The 20,502-nt window shown below is 37.1% G+C and overlaps 1 protein-coding gene across 1 annotated transcript in view; it reads right to left on the bottom strand.

Moving 5' to 3' along the window:
- Positions 1-7,700: 7,700 nt before the first annotated feature.
- Positions 7,701-20,502, bottom strand: part of LOC149187817 (purple acid phosphatase 2-like) — a 63,741-nt gene continuing 50,939 nt past the window's right edge. Inside the window, exons 4-8 of the mRNA XM_089411475.1 lie at positions 13,057-13,280; positions 10,515-10,653; positions 8,508-8,728; positions 8,278-8,399; positions 7,701-8,116 (exon numbers count right to left, since the gene is read on the bottom strand). Of these exons, the coding sequence (XP_089267601.1) occupies positions 7,921-8,116; positions 8,278-8,399; positions 8,508-8,728; positions 10,515-10,653; positions 13,057-13,280 (902 nt within the window). The 3' untranslated portion in view covers positions 7,701-7,920. The remainder of the gene's footprint in view (positions 8,117-8,277; positions 8,400-8,507; positions 8,729-10,514; positions 10,654-13,056; positions 13,281-20,502) is intronic.

The following is a 20,502-nucleotide window of genomic DNA, read 5'->3' as shown; positions in this document are numbered from 1 at the left end:
ATTCGTCAATTGAAGATTCTATAAGAAGGAGAATTTTGTGGGTTTTCCTCTCAAGATTGAAGAGGTTTTGGCCCTGGCTGATAGCCTACATCTTGTGTCCTTTGTCTCATTGTTCTTCATGGTTTTGGTCATTGCTTGATGAAGAGAACACATAATAATAAGCAAGTAAAAGAAGAAGTAAATTAAAAATACATCACAAACAATTATCAAGCAAGAGAAATCATCTCATCTCAGTGCCCTAGATTTTTCAACATATAAGACAATATCATTGTATTCTATTATATTCAAAGTGTTATCCATTTGGTTACCAATCCAGCTTAATCATAGTAAGACTAAGCATATTGATATTAAGTACCATTTTGTAAAACAATTTATTGATGGAGAAAGAGTAAATCTTAAGAAAGTCCATACCAAAGAAAATTGTGTAAACATATTTACAAAACTAATATTGTTAGAAAAGTGGCAGTGGCATTTATCTTCTCTGAGCTTACAAAAAAGGTAATGAATGGGCTTGGGCAAGGTATCATGTAAATTGTTGTCAAGGTGGATATTCTTAGAATCGTGACAACAATTAAAAGAAAACTATATTGTAAAAACCTAAATTTACTTCAAGTAAATATTTCACAGTTTGAAGAACATATGGTAGTTCATGCAATGCATGTAACGGTGCCACATTAGATATATCTATGTAGCCCAAGAGATTGGACATGGTTGTAACCCTGACTATGATTTTGTTTCTTGAATAATATAAGTAGATACCTTGCCCCGTGGATGTTTCCTTGACACATTGTCAATGTTTTACCATGTAATTTTCGTGTTGTTTGAGTGCTTCATTTCTCATCTTGTATCAGTGTTTCTTTGCAATTATATTTTATTCATCCTTTCAAATACCAACAATAACAAGGTAGATCATTGAATGGCTACCAACATAAATCCATCTTAGACTTGGATATATCAAGCACCGAGAGGGATCAAATTTTATAAGATGTAAATTTGTTATAATTTAGTTCCATGTCATGTATTAATTTCTTCATATTAAATGACAAAAAATTACACCTTCATAAACTTGATCCCTCTTAATATTTGATAGATCCAAGTTTAAGATGGACCTACATTAATTTATTGTTTTCAATATTGTCATGTATATATGTGGTTATCTATTTATTGTTTATTTATTTATTTGTTGACATGTAACTTAACGTTATGTGACAACATCTACTCCATATTAAACTGTAAAGCACCTCCCTACTCTCAATGAAATGAGTGTGGAGGTTCATAAATTTGTATGCAAGAGCATACATTTTGTTCTCCAACATGTTGAAGACTCCATTAAGTCCGTTGCCAATGGCTCAACAATAACCAAATGTGGTGGCCTTTGATCAGTTTGTTGTTAATTCCACGGTATTAGTAGAAAGATTTTAGGAATTCTATTGAATACTGCAAAATGTCGCCTTGTTGAGCTTTAAGGCTAATAATTTTATCATAAATTGTGGGAGGTAATTGAGTAAACAGGGGAGAAATAGAATGTGCTCAAAGGAGCCATATCATACCTATGGGCATTGATTATTGTCTGGAAGCCATTTTTGGGGCTTGTGTCCCAGTTTTGTAGTCTAGAGAGACTTTCGTAATCAGTTTTAGAGATATTGAAACAAATCAAAGTTTTTTTACTTCTATTTATAGGCACTTATCCTTGTATTGTGTATTTCTGCCCTAGTTGTCAACGACTTCTTGTTGAAAAATGACAACAATTAATGTTAATAATGTAATTAACTGAGTAAATATATTTTACCATTCAATCAGTTTTGTAACTATAGGAAATTACATAACGAAATTGTCCATATTAAAATGGTGATTGCCCGAGAGGCTTGATGTGCATTGGAGAGTCATTTTTTGACCTGGAGAAATAAGAATTCCAATCCTTGCCCTGGGGAGGTTTCCTTGACATATTGTCAAGGTTTTGCCATGTAAATTTCTTATGTATGTTTATGTGATTCAGTTTCTCTTTTTAACTACATTTTTCTTCTTTATTTATGTTGTTAAGGGCTCAAATCAACAAGTGTTATCAAAGCTCAGAGCAAGAAGAGCTCTAAGGTTGTGAAGGTCATGAAGCAGTTGTATAGAAAATTTGAAGCCAAGCAAAGCAAAGGAAACGTGATGAATGTGATTCTGTGTGGAGCCACTGCCTGCATAGAAGTGCAGGCCGAGGCGGCCCCACTAACTTGTGCTTTCTCGTTGCCGCATAAATCTGCCAAAGGAACCCGAGGCGGCCCCACTAACTTGTGCTTTCTCGTTGCCGCATAAATCTGCCAAAGGAACCCGCTCTCAAATTTACCGCAGAAATCCACCATACAAATCCGCCAAAGGAATCTGCTTGATGGAGTCTCGAATGTTTTTTTTGAAGACAGAGAATAAAAGAGTCGTTAGCAGCTGAAGCCAAGGAGGCAGGGGTCGTTAGTCGTTGAAGTTTTACGAGGAGGCAGGGGTCGTTGAAATTTTTTTTGAAGTCGCAACAGAAATTGCAACGCTAAACCAAGTGTAGATAGCGCAAAAAAATAATCCTACAACAGAAAACAAACCTTTTTTTCAAACCTGCAGATTCAAGTTTCGGTTGAGCCAGCTCAAATTTTACAATGGAGTTTGCTAATGACAGGTAACTTGAAGATTTTTTTATTTTTTTTTGAGATCTTTCAATTGTGACTATGGAATAAAGAGGTGAAAAATAATTTCTGGTGTTTTATGAAGTTTTTTAAGAAGACTATTTGAATTTTTTTTTACAAGAAGTAATGTTATTTTAATAAAAACCCTAAGGAAAAAAAATCTTTGAAGAATGGTTGAAAACAATGTATAGGGTTTATGAAAGTTTTTTAAGCTACTTGAAGAATTTTTTGTGAGGGGTTTGTTTTTTTTTCACTCTACCAAAAGAGAGTGGGTTTATTAAATGAAGATTGGTTATTCTGAAAAAGATAATCAGTTTTTTCTAAGAAAGAAACCCTTCATTAAAATTCCAGCCAAACAAGAAAGGATAAACCCTAGTTGAAAGAAGAAAGGAAACCCTAGTAGGTCATTTGAAAAGAGCCTGTGTAAGAAGAAATGGAAAAAATGACTAATGTTAAGTTTGAGGTGGAGAAGTTCACTGGTAAGAATAATTTTGCATTGTGGAAACTAAAAGTAAGGGATTTGCTAGTGCAACAAGGGTTGCATAAAGCATTATATAGGGTTAAAAAGAACCATGTTCGCATAACAGATTTGGATTGGGAGGACTTGGATGCCCGAGATTTCAATCCCATCAGGTTATGCCTAACAGACGAACTTCTCTTCAACATTGTTGAAGAAACCTCAACAGCAAGTTTGTGGGTAAAATTGAAAACTATGTATATGACCAAAAATATTTAATCAGCAGAATTTATTTGAAGAGGCAACTGCATAGCCTTCAGATGAAGGAGGGTACTAAAATTGCAGAACATTTAAATGTATTTAACACACTTATTTGCCAGTTGTCATATATGAATGTTAGACTTGATGAAGAAGATAAAGCTATTACCTTGTTATGTTCCTTGCCCGAGTCTTGGGATCACTTTGTGACTTCCATCAATTTGAGCACAACTAAATCTTTGGAATTTGATTCTGTTATGGGAGCTCTATTATCTGAAGAAGTATAGAGGAAGTCTAGCATTGAAACTTCTGCACCAGAATCCATGGTAGCCAGAGGTTGGTCCAAGGAAAGAAGGGAGAAAGCAAGAAGTTCTTCTAGATCAAAATCAAAAGGCAAGAAGTGTAAAGCAAAATGCTGGTATTGCAACAAAATAGGGCATCTCAAGAAACATTGTTGGAAAAGAAAAGAATCTGTTGAAAACTCAAAGAAGGAAGCAAATCAAGTTGAGTCAAGTATGATTGATGAAGTTTTATCTGCTAAATTAGATATGGTAGATGAAGCTTTACCTGTTTGCAATGTCTCTCAAAATTATGAAAATTGGTTGTTAGATTTTGGTGCTTCTCATCAAATGAGTCCGCACAACAATTGGTTCACTTCATATCAAGTTGTGAATGGTAGTTTTGTGCGTATGGGTAATAATGTATCTTGTCAGACTGTAGGGATGGGAAATGTTAGAATTATGATGATATAGTTAGAACATTAACTGATGTTAGACATGTACCTAAGTTGAGGAAATTTTTTACTTCTTTTGGGAGTATTGGATTCAGAAAGTTACAAATTTATAGGTCAGTAGGTCAAAATGGAGCGTTGATGTTTCAAAGGGTGCTCTAGTTGTTATGAAGACAAAGAAGATTGGAAATCTTTACAGACTTAAAAGAAGTACTCATGTCAGTGAGGCAGCAACTATATTTGAGAAGGCAGAAGAAGATACTCGCCTATGGCATCAACGGTTGGGTCACATGAGTGAGAAGGGTCTGCAGGCACTGATGAATCGCAAATTGCTTCCTAATTTGAAATCCTTAGGTTTGGACTTTTGCAAACATTGCATATCTGGAAAACAATGTAAACACAGATTTAAAACTTGAAGTCATAATAGAAAAGGAATTTTGGACTATATTCATTCTAATCTTTGGGGACCATCTCCTACTGTACCTTATGGAAGTGCATTATACTTCTTAACATTTATTGATGATTTCTCCAAGAAAGTGTGGGTCTATATGATGAAAAGAAAAAATGATGTATTTAATGTTTTTAAACAATTTAAAGCTATGGAGGAAAAGAAAACAGACAAATCAATTAAATGTTTAAAACTGACAATGGCGATGAAATTATTTCCTTAGAATTTGAACAATATTATAAGAATGAAAGGATTGTTAGACATAAAATTGTGGTTTATACTCTTTAGCAAAATGGCATTGTTGAACGTATGAATCGGACTTTTACGGAAAGAGCCAGAAGCATGATCAACAATGCTAATTTGCAGGAGTTATGAGCAGAAGCAGTATCCATTGCTTGTTATTTGGTAAACAAGTCATCTTCAGTTGCCATTAATTGTAAAATTCTTAAAGAAGTTTGATCGGGTTAGTCTTGTGATTATTCACATTTAAGGATTTTTTGTTGTGATGTGTATGCTCTTATTCCAAAGAGTCGTCATTCAAAGTTATACCTAAAAGCAAAATGTTATGTCTATGTTGGGTATGCAATGAAAGGGTACAGGTTGTGGGATCCTTCTTCACATAAGATAATCATTAGTAGAGATGTAACATTTGATGAATCTTCTCTTTTAAAATTAGATGTTGAAAAGTTGAACAAGAACAGGTATCGCCAAATTAGCAAGTTCAGTTGGAGGTTAAACCTTTTTCGAAAAGTCGAAAGGAAGGAGAGACTTCTGAAGAAAAGGTGAAAAAGATGCAAAGGAAACTGTAGAAGTTCAGGAACCAGTTCAACAACCAATCACTCTATGGAGGTCTACACGGGAAAGAAGAACACCCAAAAGGTATGAAGATTATGATTCACCTATTGCATTGATTACTGAAAATGGGGAACCTTCTTGTTATCAGGAAGTAGTGAGTGATGCGATAACAAAAAGTGGAAAAAGGCTATGGATGAAGAAATGGATTCCCTAGCCAAGAACAAAACATGGGATCTTGTAGAACTTCCTAAAGGGAGAAGTGTTGTTGGATGCAAATGGGTCTTCAAATTGAAATGAAATGTTGATGAAAGTATCGAAAGGTATAAGGCGAGGTTGGTAGCAAAAGGGTATTCTCAGGTTGAAGGTTTGACTTTCATGAAATTTTTTCACCAGTCATAAACTTGTTTCTATTTAAACTGTGTTAGCACCAATTGCATTACTTGATCTTGAGTTAGAACAATTAGATGTTAAAACAACTTTTCTTCATGGGGATTTGGATGAAGAGATTTATATTGGAAAACCATAAGGTTTTGTACAAGGTCACAACAAAAGATTAGTTTGCAAACTTAGGAAATTATTGTATAGCCTTAGGCAATCTCCCAGGCAATGGTACAAGAAGTTTGACTCATTCATGGTAAGCCAGAACTTTATTAGAAGTGAGTATGATCATTGTGTGTACTTAAGTTTCAATGGCATATTCATTATCTTGGTCTTTTATGTTGACGATATGCTTATTACAAGCAAAAGCATGGAAGATATCAACAAGTTAAAGGCTCATCTTTCTAAGACATTTGATATGAAAGATCTTGGAGCGGAAAAACATATCTTGGGCATGGAGATACACAAAGACAGGAATAATGGAAAGCTCTGGTTATCACAGCAAAAGTATGTAGAGAGTACTTGAAAAGATCGGCATGAATAATGTGAAACCTGTTAATGTTCTATTAGCTTTCCATTTTAAGCTTTATTCGGGCTTGATTCCTAAAACTAATGAAGAAAAGAAGTACATGTCTCGTGTACCATATGCAAATGTGGTAGGCAACTTAATGTATGCGATGGTATGTACAAGACTTGACATTTCACATGTAATTGGAGTCGTCAGCGGGTTCATGGCAAATCCAAGAGAAGAACATTAGCGAGCAATGAAATGGGTGCTTCAGTGTTTGAGAGGCACAAATGACCATTGTATCATCTTTAATGGTAGTGAAGGTTCAGTCTACGGATATGTGGATGTTGATTATGCAGGTGATTTGGACAAGAGCAGATCTACTACTGGATATGTTTTTACTCTTGCGGGTGGAGCAATTCGCCGGATGTCAAAGCTTCAAAAAACATTTTCTTTGTCCACTACTAAAGCAGAGTATATAGCTACTTCAGATGCTTGTAAAGAGGCAATTTGGTTAAAAGGTCTACTTTATGAGATTGGAAGGACGCGGGAGAAAGTGAATGTGTTCTGTGACAGTCAGAGTGCTATTCATTTGGGCACAAATCCAGTTTATCACAGCAAGACTAAGCACATTGATGTAAGGTGCCATTTTGTGAGACATGTGATCGATGGCGGCAAAGTAGCTCTCAAGAAGGTCCATAGACAGGAGAATTGTGCAGACATATTCACGAAGCCAATTTCAGTAGAGAAGTTGTGATGGTGTTTGGCTTCTCTTGGCTTGCAGAAGAGATGACGAATGGGCAAAATTGTTGTCAAGGTGGAGATTGTTGAAAAATGACAACAATTAATGTTAATAATGTAATTAACTGAGTAAATCTATTTTACCGTTCAGTGAATTTTGTAACTATAGGAAGTTACATAACGAAATTGTCCATATTAAAACGGTGATTGCCCGAGAGGTTTGATGTATATTGGAGTCATTTTTTGACCTGGAGAAATAAGAATTCCAATCTCTTGCCCCGTGGAAGTTTCCTTGACACACTCTCAAGGTTTTGCCATGTTAATTTTCTTATGTACGTATATGTTAACTGCATTTTTCTTATTTATTTATGTTATTAAAGAGCACAAATACCAACACTTCTGTCCATATACTTTATAGGTGTTTGCATGAGTAGAGAATCACTGCATCTTCCACACAATTGTTTTATGCTGTGCAGGTCTTGGTGCTGGAAGTTTGATTCAGATTTTGTCTGTAGTAGGTACTTGATCTGCATCCATCTAACAGGGTTCCCTATTTTGAGGAAAGCCCAGGCGACCTTTTTAAATTAATTACCTTTGTTACAGCCAAAAGGGGAAAGAGAACAAAGAATAGGACACGATTATGGATGCCTTGAAATCCAGCGAATTACCCTTGTCAATAGCAATGAGACATACTTTCTCAATATAGTACTATATTTTTCTAGCCATGATTCTCAAAAGACTGTCTATTCAAGGTGATACTTAAACTGGTGTTTGTAATTTCAGTGCAAAACAATTAAAAGCCAACCAAGTATCATTGTCCATGGGATCTACAGGACTACAATAACATCATATGAACGATTATTGATCAATAATGGCAGCAACACAATTCCTAACCGTACTTGCCAGTATATCCATCTCATTTAAATACTGTCAAACAGGTGAGTAATTTTAGCTTGATGTTGTTGGTTCATTGTGGGGATACCAATATCTGTTATAAAACCATTGGGAATCGCCTACTACAGCATCTCCATCTTGATTGCGATGCCAGTGGTAGAAAGCATGTGTCCGGTTCTTAATTTCTAGGATCGCGTGGCCAAAACTAGCTTCGCGGAATGCTGAATATTTGGGTTGTGGTTCAGTAAAGCTGCAGCCAATTCCAACATAAATCATTGAAATATTCATAATTTCATAGAGATTAGATAATTGCATCGATATGATTGAAAAACTGAAAGTTTACAGTGGCACGAAATTATTTAAAATGACAGTGTTCGAAGGCGGAACAAACATATTCATTATTCAACTTACTTGGCTGCGAGGCCTTCCACATTTCCTCCATCACCAATAGTAATGTAAACAGGGGAAGATGGATCGAACATTGGCGTACACTCCCCATTCACTATGTTGTAGGCAACATTTGATACACGTTTCTGTAAACCCAATTGTCTGATCACTCTCCAAATTTTTGACGTCAGATTAAAACAAGAACCAATCGATCTTATAAAGAATTTGAAAATACGGAATACTTTAGAACTTACAGATCTCTCATAAGCATGAACATGACCAGCGAAGACAACATCAACTTTGTATTTGGTAAACCATGATTCAAATTGGACTCGCATAGTCTCTCCTTCCATGTAATGGTAGTTGTTGCTGTTGTACCATGGGGAATGCATGAGCACAATAAGCCATGGAGTCTCTTTCCTGTCAACCTTTGGAAACTCCTCCTCGAGCCAATTATACTGGGGAGTATACTTGCCTGCATATTGATCAAACAACAATGTTATGTCTTGAACGGATGAAGAGACGCATGCATTTAATTTTAGCTTCAATAGAAAATTTCCTTTTAAATTTACAGACATCTTTGGTATACAGTTATAGGCAAAAGTACTTTTTCCAGCTCCATCAGTTTAGTGGCAGAGTCAATTTCAAACTTTTTTCCGTAGCCATTGGGATGCATTGTTTCAAATATGTAAGCTTTTTGAAGATCACTAAAACTCTCTCCTTTACCTTCTGCAGATGCACGTTGGAATTAATTGATGACTACCCAATTCAGATGTGTCATTTTAATTTATCCTGTACATTCTTAGTGTAATGTTAGTAATGTAATCTCATGTTCTTCGAGGATGTCCTCAGCATAGAGGAGATGTGCTAGGGTGTATTTGCAATTTGCTTGGATTAGAAACTGAAAAAGACTCGGAAATTCTTACAACAGAATAACAGTAGAATTTTCCCACTGTAATCAAGTACAGATCCATCATCAAACCTTACCCGGGATGAAATTTATGGTTTCAATAGGTGCAAATCCAATCACATTGATGTGGGATGAAAAGAAATTCCTCGTTGTTACTGAATGGTCATCAATCCATTGAGCGGAGAAATCATGCAAATCTAAGAAGCATAAAGTTTATGCTCATAAAACCTGTGCCTTCTTCATTTCTAAGGCAACAAGTAACAGTTTTCAAGTGTGTAACTTATTTTCTAGACACCAATGGGCATGTAAAGCTAAAAAGCATATACATACATTATCTGCTGTTTGAGTGGAAAAGAAATAGAAAAGGGAAAAGATATTACATGAAACGAAGCCTAATGTTCTTCACCTCATACTGCAGAAGAGCAGTGGAGCAATACAACTCCTAGGTTTCAATAGATATCATTCTCATCAGACTCTGAATGATTTCATTTTTCATTATTTTACAAAATATATTTAGCATGGACTATCTGCTAGGTACCTATTTTCCAAACTCGTTACTAGGTTAGGCTAAAAGCCTATCTAACTTTTATTAAATTGGTCACACTCTTGGTGTCGGCATATATATTATGCACACAGACGACAAGTGATTAGCTCCGCTCTTACCTTTTAGGGGAGGGTTAAGTTTCTTCTGCTGCTTTCTTAGCTGGGAAATGTGTTATGCATTTCCTTTAAAGCTATCAGTGCATGTTGTACTCGAGTCACATTGATCTATTTTGGTCATTCATTGACATTATGTAATGACCTTAATGGCAGTATATAAAAGGATAAGGATTCAATGTATGTGTAAATATACCTCAACTTGGTAGTGGAACCATATGTGGAATGAATGAAGACAAGCATAGATTAAAGGTAAATTGAGTCATTACATTTGGCTTACAATTATTATAATGGGATGTACTTGGGTACTTGGCCTTATTTTCGTAATATCCTTCATAGATACTTTTCAGAACTGTGTTCCAAATGAATATTTAGTGTATATTGTACTATATATAAAGGATTACCATGCCTTATTTTGGGTTATCATGCTTTACTGTTTACCATATTCATTTTACATTATAATAAATTTGAATTTCAAATGCAATTTTATCTTTACCCAATAGATATAATTTCAATAAGATTAAGACTAACAAAGTTCCAATGAGATAATGAGATCAACAAAAAGCCTTGAACCAACTATGAAAAAGATGCATCCGCGGCATTTCAATATCACAGAATCAACTTTGCTTCAGAAATACTTAATCATAAATCAGCAGGATCAAAATTTAAAAGCATCGTTTTGCTAAAAACCCACCGTATGCTGAATATGAGGATAGGACAATGATATAAGCCGATGCGCGCTTAACTGAATACCAAAAGGGAGCTGTACTGTTTGAGGAACGATATGGAACATGGTAACGGTGCCTGTATGGCTTGAAGGGCTCTGTTTCTCCCTGCAAAGATGCATGGTAATTCCAAATGAACAAAAGAATTACAAGGTAACACGGAATGGCCCCATTAGTTCACTATTTTATTAATCATACTTGTTTCATAAACAAAAGCATTCGAGTTATAAAATTAAAATTAGAAAACAAAAGGTTTAAATGGCAAAAGCAAAACAAGAATGAACCATGATCTTCTTTATCATTCTTTCCAAACATACTATCTAGAGAGAAAAGATTTCTATTTGATTATAGCATTTGCAGTTGCAACAGATCAAAATAATATATATCATAACCAATAGCACTTTATTTTTATTTTCAATACACCGTACTCAGTAGCCAATTAAACGATCCAAGTGTAACCAGCCATTTGCTTTATGCCTGCAGCTTATCCCTTCCACTTTATGTCTATTCAGAATCGGCTAATTTGTTGTTCATGAATCCATACTCAGTGGGTTTAGAGGAGATTTTTACAGCTCAGTATGAGGGAGATATGTAATTTCTTCCAGATTCAATATGGAGTTGAAAAATGACACTTAAAAAATGTATATAAAGTGTTGATAATATCGGTGATATTTCACGAAATATCGCGATATTTTCAGGCAAACGATATTTTGGCAGGTAAATATCGTGATATTTTCAGATTTGAAAATATCGCGATATTTAGAAAATCTTGGCTAAATATCGTTATTGTTATATGTTTAAAAATTTGAAAAAAATGACTTTTTATGTTTGCCAATATTGCCAATAAGATGTTTTCAGGACCCTCACCGCTATTTTCAACACTGGTATATCTAACATAAAATTAAACAAAACAAAAAACAATTTCAACCATAAATAATCTCTCTCTCTATATCTATATATATATATCTATATAAAGTAATTAAAAAATTTCTTATTCTGTGGATAGATGCTTTGTAGATCTTAGTGTAAGGAGATGCGTAGTTGACATGGAGTTGACATGTCGCATTTTAACAAATATATTTCACTATTGACCATAAATAAAATATTTCAATATCAACTAAATAATTTCTTAAAACATTTCAATCGTGTGTTGCTTAGGTGAAAACTTCTTTAAATGGAAAAAAAAGTGAGGAAAGATTGCACCTCAAAAGATTTGATCACTCTCAATGCATGATAAATCCATATTTAAGATAAAACCATGCTGATGAATAAAATTACTCTTGTCACAAGAACTTTGATCCAATACAATGGAACAAATCTTTACTATTTTAAACTTCTGCATGCTCATTTCCATATAGAAGCTCACCAAAATACCCATGAAGGTGTTTGGATTATTTTGTAGGTTCAATTTATCTATTCTCTGTTCTGGGCGGATCACAATCACCATTTCCAAACATCGGACAATCATTTGTAGCAGTTGTGTTCCTCAGGATTGTAGTAAAGAAGCGAACATACTTAGTCTCCTTGCTCATGTAGGGCGAGGGAACCTGTTTCAGCTCCTTTTGATCACATGATCCATCATTCTTAATGTACATTTTTATTGTTTAGAAATTAAAAACCATATGCATTTTCTCAAAAAACTAGGTGCAAGTTGCAACCACTAAAGAGCAGTAGGAAGCAGAGTCTGCCTTAATGACTAACTGTCCACCTCATTTCATATTCTAGCATCTTATTCTCACTGCATCCATATATATTCCTTATCACAGAATTTTGGTCATCTTCATCCACCATGTCATAAAATTATGCCCCATAACTCTGCAAGGTTGGAAAAACCTCTCGTAGTTGTGTTTGTGGACAGTGCACTGGAGGTATACTTTATCGTAGTTCTCAATATCACAAATTTGAAATCCCACATTGAGTTGAAAAAGATAGCTTGAAGATGACATGACTCAAATTCTTTCGAGTTTTTCTCTCTCAGTAAGCCTTATTTTCTCTCAAACACCATTTTATCGTATTTCCTCTTTCTTCCCATTTCAAGGTTTTGTTTCATCTCATTAATGTTTTCGAATATGAGATTCTCATATATAGCGTTTGACTTCTTAGGAGGGATATTTCCTTCCATACATAAGGCATAACTATGGATGGATGACTGAATATATTAACACATAGAAACAGTAAAATTGAAAACAAAACAATAAAACAAACACGCAAAAGGACTGGTTTCTTATTTTGCTGAGATTGGCATACCACCTCTACTTGTCATTGTAATAGATTTTGTAAGAAGAGAAATAGTCGGTAAAACAAATATTTGAAAATAAACCCAAAAAAATGGGATACATAAGATGAAACCGAAAGGATTCAGCATAGATAGGGTAGATACAGAAGGAAATGCATCAATTTCTTAGGAATGCTGAGGGTTTATGATGCCAACCCGTGGCAAGTCACTAACTTAGCTGAAGCTCCCAAAATAACAACAAAAGTAATGTCAAGTTGAGATATTTATATACATACACTTTCAGGAAGGAAATCAATCTCATGGTTTCCTGCAGTCCATATCCAAGGTTGATAAGCTGTACTTTTCTCGGTAAATCTTCCCCATGTGTCCCATCTTCTATTGTCATGAAATAAGTAGTCGTCTGCGTAAGAAAGGTCTCCCACATACAGAACAGCCTGTCCTTTTGTTTTCAAATAATGTTGTAAGGTCTTATTTGAGTCAAATGTCTGACCAAGATCCCCTGCAAAAATAATATTGTTAGTTTTTAAGTAGAAAACCTGAATAAAAAAGAGAAATAATTAAACTTGAAATTAACACGTTACATTTTGTGGAAGAGAAGTGTTGAAATTAAGGGTGTAATCTTCACATTAGGCCACAGTTGATGCTATTTGTTATTTTATATTATATTTCTAGGTTTGGTTAAGACTGGCCTAGTCGACTCATATAGGTCCAATAATCCCTCTTGGTGAACCACCCCGTTATCATATAAAGCTTTTGATGCATATATATGGAATGCCCTTGTGTGTATGAGCATAAAGATCCTTGACACGGTCAACATACATTTCATAGGCATGACTGATATGAAGAAATGGAATTAAAAGACCTTATGAAAGGAGTGTTCATGTTTGAAGAAGGTGAAAATGTCAGCTTTTGGGGTTACTCCCAAAGTATTTACACCATGTTTTGGGGTGCTTCATGAGATCTGAGGTACATAGTGTATGATCAGCCCCTAGATGGTCGAAGACGAATTGCAACATAGGAGATGGTCCATGATGGATTTGCATGGCAGAGATAGCTTGTTCAATGATTGCTTCACCTCAGGTGTTGACATGGCATTCTTCGTTTATGTGTTGGAATTATCTTGATAGTTTGGTGGACACCCTTCATTGTAGCCACATGGAGAGTTCACTTGATTGGAGAATGCCCTATGTGGGAGGAGGAGCATTGTGCATCTTGGAGGAGGAATTGGGGTACATGGTGTATGTTCAACCCCCAAATGGTCCAAGATGGATTGGAAAATAGGAGATGGTAAATGATGGTTTGCATAGTGGAGATAGCTTGCTCAATGTTTGCTTGACCTCAATTAGGTTTTGGCTTGGTATTTTTTGCTTAGGTGTTAGAGTTATCTTGACAGTTTGGTGGATGCCCATCATTGTGGCCACATAGAGTTCACTTGCTTGGAGAATGCCCTACTTGGGGGAGGAGCACATGTAGTATGTTACCCACCAGAAGTGGGTGACCCCTAGGAGAAACATTTCTCCTGTTCTTCTCTTCTAGCCGGTAGCCCCTGAGAGCCACTTTGTAGCTGATGCAACATGCCATTCATATCTTCACCATCTCCATCAGTCATACATCTCTTCGCCCATTTGTTAAGAGCACATGTTGGAAGGTGGGCTTCTGATCAAAAGGTACTTTATTCATTATGCAATCGGGTCCTTATGCTTGTTTGTATTTGGGCATTTTGACATGGATTATGGGGTGACTTAGAAGAAAGAAAGGTCTTGACCATGGTCTTGTTTCCTCACCTTAAATGGGAGGTTATTTTTCTATCCTAGTCTAGTGGGACCTCCCCTAATGGCCCATGGCTTTAGGAAGGGCACTACTTGGGAAGCCATGATTGAGATAGCATAGCCCCAACTATCCCTATTTCATGCTTACCACTTTCCATCTTGTATTATGAGCCCCTGTTCCACCTCCCTTCTTTGGGTCAATTGACCACTAGTTCATTGGGATTTGGCATACACGCATCCTCATACCTTGGGTAGAGCCTAGAAATGCACCTTGGGAGGTTGATGCAGCTAAAAGAAAAGGAAAAAGCATATGATGGCCACAAGAAAAACAAAAAAAAAAAATCAAAATGAAAAAGATGGTTGGGAATTACAAATTAGCACGTTGGCAAAAGCCAAGCATGAGCTCTACCTCTACCATATGGCCATCACCCAGTTCCTGGGCCAATGTTGCCCTATCTCATAGAATACAAGGAACCCTTGCATATCCCAACCCCTGATGGGCGATGAACTACCCCACATTCTAAAGGGGGTAATAACTGTTATACATCATAAAAAGCAAGCTCTCATTCCTCAAGCTACGAGCAATAATACAAGGAAAAATCAAGAAAAAAGTAAAAAAATATATATATAAAGGGGTGGAAAAACAAAGGCCAAGGTAACTCATGCATCCACAATTGTTCCCTCCTCACATCTATACACCTAGGATGAGGTATTCCATCATAGTTAATCCCTTTGACTATGGTACTTGGCCATGGAGTTCTTTTCCCCTTTCTGTTCCATCATTATTCACATGGAACCTATTGATTGAAGGGTGAACTGAGGACATGTCACTTCCCTTTGGGGGTTGGGAACACCTAATAGGATCATCTATTAACCACTCCTACCTAGGGAGGTAACACCATTACATGACTAAGGCCCTATTTTTGGAAAAGAATACGCATATGAAGTGTCTTTATGCCCATTTATTTCAAGATTGGTTCACTTAGATGTCATAATGATTAATGTACCTGATAATGAAAGTTGCAGCAATGGATATTGTGTGTAATTAGTAGGTGTTTCCATATATAGGTATGGGAACTTAACTGGGGTCCAGATCCTCCTGAGGAACAAATTGGCACCCATAGGTGATGCATTGAGAGTCATAGGACTCTGGAGAGTTGTAGAGCATCATTCATAGCCATGGGCACCTTCAGCACCCACTTAGTTTTTGTAGCATCGGACAAGTGTTCTAGTCTCGATTTGTGTCAGAGAGGCTAAGAACACAAGAACTTCAGAACCTAGAAAAGGTTTCAAGACATAAGTTTGTGAAACGCCTTAATTAAATTAATTAACCATAATTTAAATTTTTCCTAAGTCCAACTTAGGAAAACTGGTTAATTAATAGCAATTAATTAAGAAAAGGTGAGAATGCTTTAGAAACTCACATGGATTGAGTTTGAGATGATCTTAATCATTGATGGAGATCTAATCATGGTCATTGGTTCACCAACAAGAAATTATAAGAGCAACTCGACGGGTAGAGGGGAAGACACATCAGGAGAATGAATTCCTTGGCAAATCAAGCTATCTGCAAAAATCGAGCAAGGAAGAAGAGTTTGAGCCAAAAGGAAGGCAAAAGTAAGAGGGAGCAGCAGAATTGATTTTCGATGGATTTCTAGTGTCAAAGGGTCTGCAACAAGAGGGCCGAGATATTCCTCAGTGAGGCTGTGCTGGTAGCTTCAGAGGAGTTTGATTTAGCTAAAGAGAGGGTTGATTCAATTGCCGAAGGCCGAGAGAAATTCCAAAAGGGAAAGCGAATCATTATCAAAGGTTGAGTTGGGGCAGAACGACAACCTCAGAGCAGTTATGGAGGCAGTACGATTTGGCTTGTGCAGAGGCTGACATGGGGGTGTTCGAGTAGCCAAGTTGAGCCAGTTCTGGAGCTGAGATTAGTGTCAGGTGAGACAAAAATTGTCTTGCTAATTTTTGGCCAAGTTATTTTGCTGAGGATTAACAATTTGGCATCTAGATTGTACTTTGAATTTTTAGTGTTGCATAATAATAATAAACCCTCATTTGTTGCATTGGTTTTCCCACATTGGGTTTTTCCGGGGACATTTAACGGTGTCATTTTTATTTTGTGTGTGGTTTATTTTCTCAGTTCCAATTTTATTTTCCGCGATATTTTTATGGTGAAGAAATTGGAGTGTGATTTATTTGTTATTTTGTTGTAACAAAATAAACTGCATAATTTAATCGGTTAGAAGAATAAATTCCAGTTGCTACATTTCAAGGAAATTTTCACAGAGATCCTTCATTTTCCCTATTATTCATGGGATGATGCTCCTGGGCTAGTTTTCCCCCAACCAGCTTACTAGTATATACATGGTGTGGCAGTTGATCAAGGGACCAGATGAAGTTTGTTTCATGCCTTGAGACATGGGAGGGCTAGCACCATATTAAGTGCCCTCAACGTTGGAGCAGAGACAGAGATTTTATCATTTGAAGACCCATGAGACCCAGTTTTGTGCCCCAAACCCACATTGGAGTCCACAGGATGATTTGCACTGAGATACAAGGCCAACCCAAGATCTTAATTTTAGAGGCCTTCTACACTTGTCATGGCACCAAAAAGCCTCAACGTCAGCCTTCTAGAAGCCCACGCAAGCATGATGTCAGATTTCGGCTAGCATTTGTGGAGATAAAGTTGATTTTGCAAAAGCTACTAGGTCAGCTTGTGACCTAGGCCATTACTTGCACATTATTTTATTATTAGAGGGGCTTGTAGGCTAAAATAGGTTTATATTGGAGAGACCTTATTTGATCTCTCATCATCATCACACTTGGAATCAAGCCTCATAGAGGAAACTCACACTTGCTCTTTTATGGACTATATTGGATCTTGGATGCATTTTGATGTTTGGAGCTGATTTTTGGACATTCTTTGGAGCTATTCTTTGGAGCTATTCTTTGGATTAATGGATGGATTTCTTGCATATTCTCTTGTAAATCCTCTTAATTATTGAAGATCTATTTTTTATGTCTAATGCACGGAATAGTTGATTTTAATTCATGCTAAAATTGTGCCCTAATTTTATTGAAGATTAATTGAATGCTAGCTAGATGAATATTGCATGCATTACTGATACATGACATGTAAGAATTGTCCTAGTGGTGAATTCCTAGTATCTCTCCCATAAAACTCCATTATTCCTTGGAGTAGGTAAATTCTTGAAATTTGTTGCCTGGGCATCAAATTTCAACCTCCTTAGAAGCAAGGTTAGCTAATCTAAGACATCCTTAACTCTAGTTTCCCAAAGGACAAGGTATTAATCCAAATTGTTGGTGATCAATCTCACTTTTCCTCCATATTTTCTCCCTCTTAAATTTTGGTCCTTTCAAGGCTAGAGAAGGAACTAGGGCTTGGTGCGAATTTCTAGGGAGAGGGGATTTTGGTGGTTGGAGAGCCTAAACATCAAATAGATAGTTTTTGCCACAAAACCTATCAATTTGGTGGGCATCCACTTCAATTTCATCCATAAATTCTCTTTTCCTAGGTGTTTTCCCTAAAAGAGAAACCCTAGTTTTTCTTCCCTCAACTTAAGGACTTTCTTGAAGGTTTCATGAGCCTTGGCTTAGCTAATATACATTGTAAGAAACCTTTTCTCCTCACCTTGACCTTGAGTTACTCCAACACTTGTCAAATCAATCAAACCCTAGGTCTTGTGCCTCTATTTCTAAGTATCTTCATAGAAAGCAAATTGCTTCCTTGTGAAGCCTTGAACCAAAATTGTGTCTTTCTAGAAGACCTCCTAGCAAGATCATTTTGTACCTTAACCCTATAATACTTATTGTAAGTTATCTTTATCCTACCAGGACTCCTCCCATCAGTGAAAATTTGTAAAGAGCAAGGGGTTTTGTTTGTGGTGACAATGGGCCATGTTACTCACCAAAAGTGGGTGACCCCATAGGAGAATTTCTCTCCTAGATATCTCTTCAACTAGCAACAAGCAACCCTTGACAGCCATCGACGTAGTCGATATATTGTGCTATTTGATCTCCACTCTTTGAAGCAGTCATATGTCCCCTCGCCCATTTGTCAAGAGCATATGTTTGAAGGTGGGCATTCCAACCTGGAAGGTATGTTTTTCATTGTGCAATCAAATGTTTATGCTTGTTTTTCATTGGGCATTTTGGGCATGGATTATTGGGTGACTTAGAAGAAGGAAGGGTTTTCGACCGAGGTTCCATTCCCTCACCTTAAATAGGGGGCTAATCCTCAACCCTAGTCTTGTGGGATCTCCCCGATTAGCCTATGGCTTCAGGAAGGGCACTATTTAGGAAACACTAAATTTGGTAGCACGGTCCCAATTTCTCGTTTCACATTTTTCATTCCCCTTCGCATATTACAAGCCCTATTTCATCATCTTCCCTCTCAGGGTCCACATGACCACTGGGTCATCCCCTCCCCTTTGTCTACATGTCTAGGTTGGGCCTGGAAATGTTGCCCCGAAGGTTGACAACATTAAAAAAAAAGATTAAAAGTATATCAAGGCCACAAGCAAAAAAAAAAAGGATGGTTGGGACATTAAAATAACAAGTGGGCAAAAGCCAAACATGACCTCTCCTCCTATCATTATGGCCATCACCCTGGTTCTTAGGGTCCATGAGTGCCCTCACATTATAAAGGAACTCATGCACGTCCCAACCCCTGGTGGGTGATGAATTGCCCTACCTTGAGGGGGTAATGACCGCTTACATCATACACAACATGCACTCATTTCTTGGAGCCTCGAACAATAATACAAAGGAAAATGAAAAAGGGTGGAAAAACAAAGGTTGAGGTAACTCATGTATCCGCAATTGCCCCCTCCTACATTTTTATGACCACATGTGGACATTCCTCGTCGTTGCCACCCTTGTACACATGGCATATGGCTTTGAGACCCCTATGTCCCCATCCATCTCATCATCATTCACATGACCCCTATCAATTGAAGGATGTACCTTGGACCTGTCTTTCTCCTTAGGTGCTGGGAACACCTAATAGAGTCGTTTACTAACCACTCCTACCTAGGGAGGTAACACCACTTCGAGCTAAAAGCCCCAAATTTGGAAGGGAAACCCAATATGGAGTCTCATTGTGTCCTTTTTTAAAAGTTGGTTTCACTTAGATGCACTAATGAATTATTGTACCTAAAGGTGAGGAGGCGCATTGGGCATTATATGTAGTTGGCAGATGGTTTCATCATAGGTTGGGCAACGTAATTTGGGACCAAGTCCATCAGAGGATCATATTCACACCACAGGGGATGCATTGAGAGCCATGGGACTCCCATCATGTGTTGAGCACCATTTCACACCATGGGTACCCTAAGCACCTTCATCAGTTTGTTTATTGCCCCATATTATTTGTGAAATGATGCACTTGGACCAACATGCCCAATTGGCGTACATTATGGAGTGGCAGCGGACCCGAGACCTAGAGGAGGTCTGTCTCACCCTTGAGACATGGGAGGGCAGGCACCATTATCAAAGCCCTCATTTGGAGTGCTTTACAAGCTATTATATCATCAAGATACCCATGAGACAAGCATTGGTGCCCCAAACCCACTTTGGGGCCCCACATGATGACTTGCATGGAGAATTAGGGGCCATCCCCTAATTGGTGACTTATGGAGCCCTCTCTCTCATCTTGGCACCTAGAGGACTCAACGTGGCCCTCCAATGACCCTACATCAGCACAACATCATCAACTCAGCTAGCATTTGGAAGGCTAATTTATAGTTTGAAAAAGCTACTTGGTCGGCCTGTGACCAAGGCTTGTATTTTGCACATTTTTAAAATGTTGGGGACCTTAGGCTAATAATTCAACTTAGTATATAAATAGAACTAAGTCTCATTTGTATTTTATCATCATCACACTTGGGATGTTCAGCCACTTTGGCTAATTCACACTTTTTCTTTGGAGAG

This window comes from Pinus tabuliformis, chromosome 3_1 (genome assembly GCF_031772625.1).
Source record: "Pinus tabuliformis cultivar Carrire ecotype Pingquan chromosome 3_1, CPIR1, whole genome shotgun sequence".
Taxonomy (NCBI): domain Eukaryota; kingdom Viridiplantae; phylum Streptophyta; class Pinopsida; order Pinales; family Pinaceae; genus Pinus; species Pinus tabuliformis.
This window is presented reverse-complemented; position numbering and strand designations above follow the sequence as displayed.